The sequence below is a fragment of the Pteropus alecto genome, unplaced genomic scaffold (genome assembly GCF_000325575.1).
Source record: "Pteropus alecto unplaced genomic scaffold, ASM32557v1 scaffold166, whole genome shotgun sequence".
Classification (NCBI taxonomy): domain Eukaryota; kingdom Metazoa; phylum Chordata; class Mammalia; order Chiroptera; family Pteropodidae; genus Pteropus; species Pteropus alecto.
Genome location: NW_006439757.1, coordinates 3,828,472 through 3,836,791, shown reverse-complemented (window position 1 = coordinate 3,836,791; position 8,320 = coordinate 3,828,472). Strand labels below are relative to the sequence as shown.

The following is an 8,320-nucleotide window of genomic DNA, read 5'->3' as shown; positions in this document are numbered from 1 at the left end:
TATTATGATACCATATCCAGTATTGTTACAAATGATTAATGACATGATTAATGTCATCAGTCACCCATATTTTGTTAACATTTTTGGGGGGGGGGGAATGTTCCTCAAATGTAAATTTTTAAGAGTTGAAACTACTTCTCCCTCACAAAACTCATACTTAGATAGAAGTATGCATTGTGAATATACTACACTTGTAGTATTCCACAAATACTTAGTAAGTCATTCAACAAATATTTAGTGAGTCATTCAACTAATATTTAGTGTGTGCCTACCACAGCCAGGCATTTCCTAGGCCCTGGGAAAATACTAGCAAACAAAACATACAATAACACCTGCTCCATGAAACTCAACCCCTGATTCATGAGTGTTGGCTACAGAATAGGCATCAAAAAGTACCCATTTCCCATTCCTTAAAGAATACTATTCAGTGCCATGGTTTGTTTTGATATGGTTCCCAATAACCATTATCCCAGGTCTAGTCACATTTATGAAAAGGTAATGGTTATTCCAATGTCATGGTAAATATCTTCATTTCTAATTTAATTAGTTTGCTTGCTTTTCCTTTTTCCCCATGTGTGATTTGTTTTCTTGTTTACTGTTTTATTTAATCTTTGAATACAAATTAGAAACAAAATTGAAGCTGTACTAGAAAAAGCTGACATAAGTGGAGCCATTTTAAAATAGAGCCAGAGCAGCCATTCCGGAGAAACTGCTTACAAGTCTTGCTCCTTGAACACTTGGAATGTCTGAACTGGGCAAAACAACCTCTGGACTGGGCAAAAGCAACACTGTCTTTCAAACAGTCATCTGTAAAACTAACAGGAAAGCAGACATCCTGCCTGAAAGAACTGTTAATTATGGGGCAGCTAAAGAATAACTCAGTTTGTTAACATTAACAGAAATTCTTTTCCTCTATTCATGTAACCATTTCCCTTCCTTTTCACATAAAAAGCCTTTGTCTTCATTCTGTAATCAGAATGCAATTTTGGTTTCTGCTTAAATCTGTGCCCTCAAATTACAATTCTGTGATCTCAAATAAACGGTCGTGCCTCTCGTTTTGGCTTTTTATTTTTAGATTAACAATACTACATCAATGAAAATCCCAGCATTTTGTGTCTATATGTATGAAAATAGAGAAGCTGATTCTAAAATTCATATAGAGAGACAAAGGACCTAGAATAGCCAAGGTAATACTGAAGAAGAACAAAGCTAGAGGACGTGTAAGGATTCCACTACAGTAATAAGCAAGCATATGACTGGCAGGTGAGCAGTAGGAGACTCAGTGGTATATCTGCAGTTTAGAAAGTATGGCCTTTTCAATAAATGTGCTGTATTAAGTGCCTATTTTAAGTCTTGGACCTTATCCCACATCATACACTAAAAACAAATTGAAGTGGATTACAGAACTCAATGTGAAACATAAAACAATAAAGATTCTAGAAAAAATAATAAACTATCTTCATGACTTTGGAGTAGAGAAAGATTTCTTAAATAAAACACAAACGCATTTAAAAAGATTAATAACTCAGACTTCATTAAAAGTAAATACTTTAGTTCATCAGAAGACACTTAAGAAAGTAAAAAATGCATGACAAAACATTGGTGAAGAGATTCATAGTACATATATCTGACAAAGAATTCTATATAGAATATGTAAGGAACGTCTACATATCAATGAGAAAAAAAATGAACAAGTTTTTTTTAAAGTGAGCAAATTTGAAAAGGCACCTACAAAAGTGGATAACTAAAAGTTCAATATATGTATATAAAGGTGTTCAGCAGCATTAATCATCAGGAAAATTAAAATGAAAATCACAATGTGATATTTTATACCCATACCAGATAGCTAAAATTAAAATGACTACTGATAATATCAAGTTTTGATAAGGATGTAAAAGCAACTGGAACTCACGCATAGGTGATGGAAATAGAATTGGAAAACTGTCCTTGCCTTCTAAAGTTCAATATACTTATACTCTATGATTCAGAAATTTCATTTCTGAATACATGAGTGTAAATATTATCTTCAGTTTAGATGAGTGTTTCCGTATGTATGGTCTTCAGTCATTGATAAAATGTTTAAGATGATAAGGCCAAAATTTCACCAGGAAACATCATCCGGGTTGAAGACATTCCACTAATTATACAGTTGTTAACTCATCTAGTTTTAATATTGAGACCACATTTCTAAATAGAGTCCATAGGGATCATATTAGTTATTTTCAAGTACCTTAACCAATACAGATATGACTTATAAGAGCTGAAGATCTTCAGGCTTTTATTCACTCTTTAAACAAATTTTCATTGCGTGTGTGTGTGTATAAGTATACATGTGTATTTATGTGTATATGCGTATTTCTGTATATATATATATCTGTATATGTGTATATATGTATTTCTGTGTGTGTGTGTGTGTGTATATATATATCTGTGTATATATATATATATCTGTATATGTGTATATATGTATTTCTGTATGTGCGTGTGTGTGAGTGTGTGTGTGTGTGTGTGTGTGTGTGTATATATCTGTATATGTGTACATATGTAGAGAAAGAGCGCATGTGCATGCGCCAAGCCCTATGTTGATCTCTAGTGATTAAATCAATAAGATACTGCTCTCAAGGAGCTTACAATCTAATGAGGAAAGCAGACAATTAAGAACTGATGATTGCCATATAGTATTATAAACACAATAGGCAGTTAGGGTACTATGAAGGCACAGAGTGTTTTATCTAAATCAGATTATCAGGAGTAGGAAAAGTTTGCCAAAGGAGATATTAGAGTTTGAGGTCATTCAGGGACAGTTAAATTAAAATGTTGTATGTGTGCATGTGATGCTCTTCTGAAAGGTCTGGGCCAGACATGGAGATTTTGGAGTCAACAGTGAAGAAATGGTATTTATAGCCATAGATTTGAACAAGACCACTGAGGCAGGAGTTAAAGACAGACGGAGAACACTGGCATTTTAGGTAAAGGGAAGAACACTTTCAGAGGTGTGAAAGAGCAAGTGTATATGAGACTTGACTCATGTGAGTTGGGCTGGAGCAGGGGCTGGGATGGAAAGATAGTGCTGGAGGTGTCAGAGGCCAGTTCAACAAAAGCGTTGGGTTCAGCCAAGAAATCAGGACCTTATTCAGAAATCTATGGAATCTCATAAGAGACTCTAAGCATTATAATGACTTGACTATACTGAAGATTTAGAAAGTTCACTCTCAGTTCAGTGCAGAATATTAATTGATGGAGGACCAGAAGCAGGGAGACAGAGAGTTCATGAATAAGAGGTGGGGAAGAGTGATACAGAAGTGTCCACAGTGGAATGAAAATGAAGGACATATTCCAGAGATGGTAAAGACTCTGGAGTGAGAAGTCTTGGTGACTGCTGAATTTGAGACAGTAAGGTAGAAAGAGGAAGTCTAAGATGATCTCCAGGATTTCTGTTTGGATGGGAAAGGTGGTGATGCTACAATCTGCTGTGAAATGAAACACTGTATTGGGAGTGGTGGGGAGAATTTTTGAACTCAGATTTTCCCATTTTAAATTGACTTTGAGGTCAAGATGGGATGGCCAGGTAGAAATGTTGGATGTATACTATGGCTGGACATAGAGACTTAGGAGTTAACAGTGACTACGTGGTAGTTACAGCCACCGATTTGGACAAAAATCACTCAGACAGAAGGTATAGAAAATCAGAGGAAAGACCAATAGATTAGGGTCAATGTCAATTCAATCTGTAAATTAGAAAGCTGTGCTCAAGTACTTAATCTAATATTTTTTTTCTAATTTAAAGTTTATTTCTTATTTATTAATATATATTAAAATTTTTAATAAAAATTAGAAAGCAAATGTATCAGGTAGTTTGTCAGTGTTATACTGATATTTCATTTACACATCAAAGAACAAAGAATAATAGTATATATTTATGATTTTATAGCATCTCAAAACAATTTTTTTTTAAATATAGTAAAGACCAGGAAAAGTTTATGATGTGATTCAAGCTCAACATCAAAATTATACTCTAGAATATTAAGGACCCCAAGTCCTCTATTTCTTCTATATTTTAAAACATTTTTTTCCTTTATGTACAGTCTTTGGGGGAAAATATTGTTATACCAGAAAAATGGGACATTTTCACTCATGTCTGCTACACTTATACAACACATGAATGCATATGTCTACATAACACCATTGTTTGATCAACTACTTAAAACTTTTTTAAAATAAATCAGATTGTCACTGGGCAAGGATTTCACCATATTGAGGAGTATTATGATAGTCTGTACCTAATTTCTGAGTTTTGTAACCTTAAATTTTTCTCGTAGGATGTTTTATACTTAAACTACACAAAATGGGCAAACTGTGTCATCCTCTGAGATACAAATACTTTGCATGTCCTTTCATAGCACATAATTAGAGCTGAGATTTTAATCTAGATGTTTGAAGAAATTTAATGTAATATAATCATTCCAATCCTAGCTAGAGAAAACTCTAGTCTTCTGTGATACTAAAATCAAAATTCTTAATAAAATGTTCAAACCCTCCAAAATACGAATCTAATTCTCCAAGGTACATCTACTTTTTATTAAGTCCGATTTTTGACAGTATCACCAATGGTAACTATTAGTAAAGGTTTATTTAGTCTCATAATTAAAAAAAATAAATAAAATAAAATTTTATATGATAGTAAAACATTTCAAGATAAAATTTCAATTAATCACTCAGCATATCTAAAATACTGTGATAAGGCTTACCAGGTAGGTATATGTTGAGTTTTTCACTTGATTTCCATATTCATCAAAAGAGAACCTTTATTGTTTCACTCTTTATCTACGAGATTTAACTTTAAAAATCTGTCTTAAATAACTATAGACACCATAAGTACATACCATTGCTTTATATATAATGCAATTTTAATAGTGCAGTTCTGAAAAGAGATCGAACATCCTCTAAAAAAGCCTCTTGTACAACATATGGCAGTTATCAGGCTTGCTGATACTATCTTCAGAATTCTTTGATTCATAATATTTAGTGGGGGAAAGAAGACAAGAGCCCTATCAGCTTCCTCTAATAGAGAAATCTACCTCACCAAAGATGGTTTGACACCACTCATAGAATCACCATGAGTACAAAACATATACAACAATTTGTGTCAATATGTCAACATTTATCAGGTAAAAGGTTAACGTAAAGAACACCTAAAACATGAGAATGTGTCCTTTCATTTGGGAAGAGTAAAGCCTGACAGTCTCCGGTTCCCTGAAATGCTAATCTGGTGTGGCACAAAAACTCCAGCAGTGAAAAGTAGTAATAGTTGCAGATGATGGTCACTCCGGAACCTTCCCCCTTTAGGCACTTCATACCCAATTGGGCAGATGTCTATGAAGGGACACATGAATATAACTCAGAGCTGTTTCTTCACATACCCAGAAATCTGGTCCAGACATCAGATTGTGTAGCACTGGAATAAACAGGACTATTAAAGCTGAAAACCAGGAGGTATTTCTTAATAGGGAGCCTCATTTAATGCTAGACTTTATGTAGATTAATACTGTCTCCAGACTTTTAGTCTCACATATCCATACATATATCCATTCCAAAATACCAAACCTAATATCCCTTCTTTATGAAATATACTTCCCAAGATGTATCTTAATATCTCTAACAGAACATCTATAAAACTATAATAATCCACATTCAAATAATGATGATGTGGAATAATATTACCTGTGATCAACATGGCATTTAAAAATTCTTAATTTAAAAATGACCTGTAACAGCAAATTTAATTTTTCTTCCAGATCATGTATGTATTAATTACCTAAAAGTACATTATATTTTGTCAAAGTTATTTATGTATATACTGTTCAACTGCTCTATTGGATATTATTTGCTATTATTCAGTAATAATATTTTCCTATTTTTTTAAAAAGAGTACAAAACACAAAAGTCTGGGGTTTTTTGTAGAAGGAAGTAGGTGATTAGGATTTAGGTTTTGGTTTTACATGTAACTTCAAATTTAATGACCTATTGTTTGAGAACTAACCTAAGTTCCTAATATAAAAGTCCTTTACCAAATATATATATATATAGAAATAGAAAAAGTGATCCACCAAGTGAATTTTCTTGTGCTGTGCGTCAATATAAACTAACTAGACTTTAAAATCAGAGTTTAGCTGAGTTTTTAAATGAATATTCATTTCAGGAGTATTTTTTAAATCAACTTTTGAACTTGTATTTGGTCAAAACATGGAATCTCAGTATCCAGTTAATGGTGCACATTTAGGGTAAGAAAGAATAGTAACTTTTTCCACTTTTATAAAAGATATATAAAAATGTATAAGCCCAGGGCATAAACAAAACTTTGTAAAACTTTACCTTTAACACTGGGAATTAGCGTTCAGGTTCTAAACCTCTCTTCAGCCTATCATTTTCTACCTATGAAACAAATGGGTATATATTCTGATATGAAAAGTTCTGTTGATACATGTTTCAATAAATCACCTTACTTTGATTAAAAAAATGCAATAACATTTCTCCATATAAGAATATAAGACATGCAGAACATACGATGGGCATAGATACTGCTTCTTTTTCCCCTTCCCCTTCTTTGAAGACTTCTCTTTAGAATAGGCTTCTTCAACCCACAAGGAAATTAAAATAAAAAAGGCAATCGCCAATAAAAACTTCATCTTGAAAAGTTAAATTTCAGGAGATGGATCTACAAGAAAGAACAAGAAAACAATTACATTTTTTAAGCAAATAATTAACTACATGACACTTTAAGGGGTGTGACCATTACTACTCAATTTGTACTTCGATTCTCATTGCTCAATCCTATGTGGTTATAAGTCATTACATACTTTTTGATGATTTAGCGGTAAATTGTTAGTTTAAAAGATAATGATAGCAAATAAGACCCCAATCTGGTATAAAGAAATAACTATGCAATATTTCTGATCCTATGATTATGTAGTATTATAAAATGATAATGAATTGCACAGTATATCAATCTATGTTTAGAACAGTATCTTGAAGGATATTTAACAGTGTTAAAATGGTTATCTCATGCTCATACATTTGAATTCATTTTTGCTTCCTTTTTTACTTTCTATAGTGTTTGAATATTGCATGTATAATTTTTCATAAACAATACAAACTATTTTAAAGAGAAGACAATTCTAAGTATTAAAGAATTGATAGAGATAAAAGAAATTAATTAGTATAAAAGAGTGTCACACTCTAAATTCATTGTTTTTATTTACACACACTAAAATTGGAAGCTACCTTTTACTCTTAAAAGAGCATATATTGATTTACATTAGCTTTTTGGCTTTCCAACCTGCATGATACCAACGATTATTATTAAAAAACAAAAAAAAACAAAAAAACAAAAAAACATGTGATTTCTAACTCCAGAAATTCTAGGTAACATTATATAAAATATTAAGTATGGTCAGACTTTTCCAAATAATCTTCTTAGCCATATTTTAATAACATTTTCCATGCTCAAATGAGAATTATATTCTTGCCAGAATCTGATGCATTAAACACACACACACACACACACACACACACACACACACACACACACACACACACTTTAAGCCCCTACTAACCCCGGAATATTTCAACCTCTTCTGTGTCCTTCAATCCAAACCACAAATTGTTTCTCCTTCGTTGTTTTCTGCAGAGGGAGAGACTTGTCATAGCCCTCGACATTAACTTAATTCCCATCTCACCCTTATAAATTTGCTTTTCCTATGTCATGTTTTTCATCTCCCTTTTTTCCAGGAATTATTTTCTCACATTTATCTTTCACACACCCTAAAGCAAGCTGGGTCCTTTATAATGAAGACAACAGAGGATGCTTATCAGGCCAAGAGCAACGACAGAACGCTCTTCTCTGTCAATTTACAGCACTGGACGCTCCCTTCCCCCATCCTACGGTGGCATCTGCTTCCAGATACCTTTGCCCACAGCAGCAGGAACTTCTCCCACCTTCACATCCTTCCCCAAGAAAACAGAAGGGCCATCCTGACGGTGTGTAGGGGCCTTATAGAAATTCAACACTATGCCCTCTATCTTCACCTCCAACCTTTCAAGGGGGACAGCTGCAATGACTGAAGGATCTTCATAAACAAACAACGCCAGGAGCCCTCCCCGCCAATCTCGCGCTCTCTAAGTATCCCGGGCCTCTCCATTCCTCCATCCCGAGCGTGTCCGCGGGCGCCACCGCATCGGTGACCCGGCTGCAGCTGCCCAGCACCCGGCGCCCCAGTCCCCGCGCAGGGCAGCGCTCGCCTCCTCCCCCTGCACGCCGCAG

General features: G+C 34.1%; 1 protein-coding gene across 11 annotated transcripts in view; it reads right to left on the bottom strand.

The window, feature by feature from the left end:
- The window catches only part of GLRB (glycine receptor beta), a 52,816-nt gene extending 44,502 nt beyond the window's left edge, over positions 1-8,314 (bottom strand). Inside the window, exons 1-3 of one of the 11 annotated variants that reach the window (XM_015593301.2) lie at positions 7,965-8,314; positions 7,614-7,681; positions 6,565-6,715 (exon numbers count right to left, since the gene is read on the bottom strand). In XM_015593301.2, the coding sequence (XP_015448787.1) occupies positions 6,565-6,686 (122 nt within the window). In that variant the 5' untranslated portion in view covers positions 6,687-6,715; positions 7,614-7,681; positions 7,965-8,314. Of the gene's footprint in view, positions 1-6,372; positions 6,433-6,564; positions 6,716-7,613; positions 7,682-7,964 lie in introns of those variants that run through there. The other 10 variants (XM_015593302.2, XM_015593305.2, XM_015593303.2 and 7 more) reach the window with 10 other exon arrangements.
- Positions 8,315-8,320: the final 6 nt, after the last annotated feature.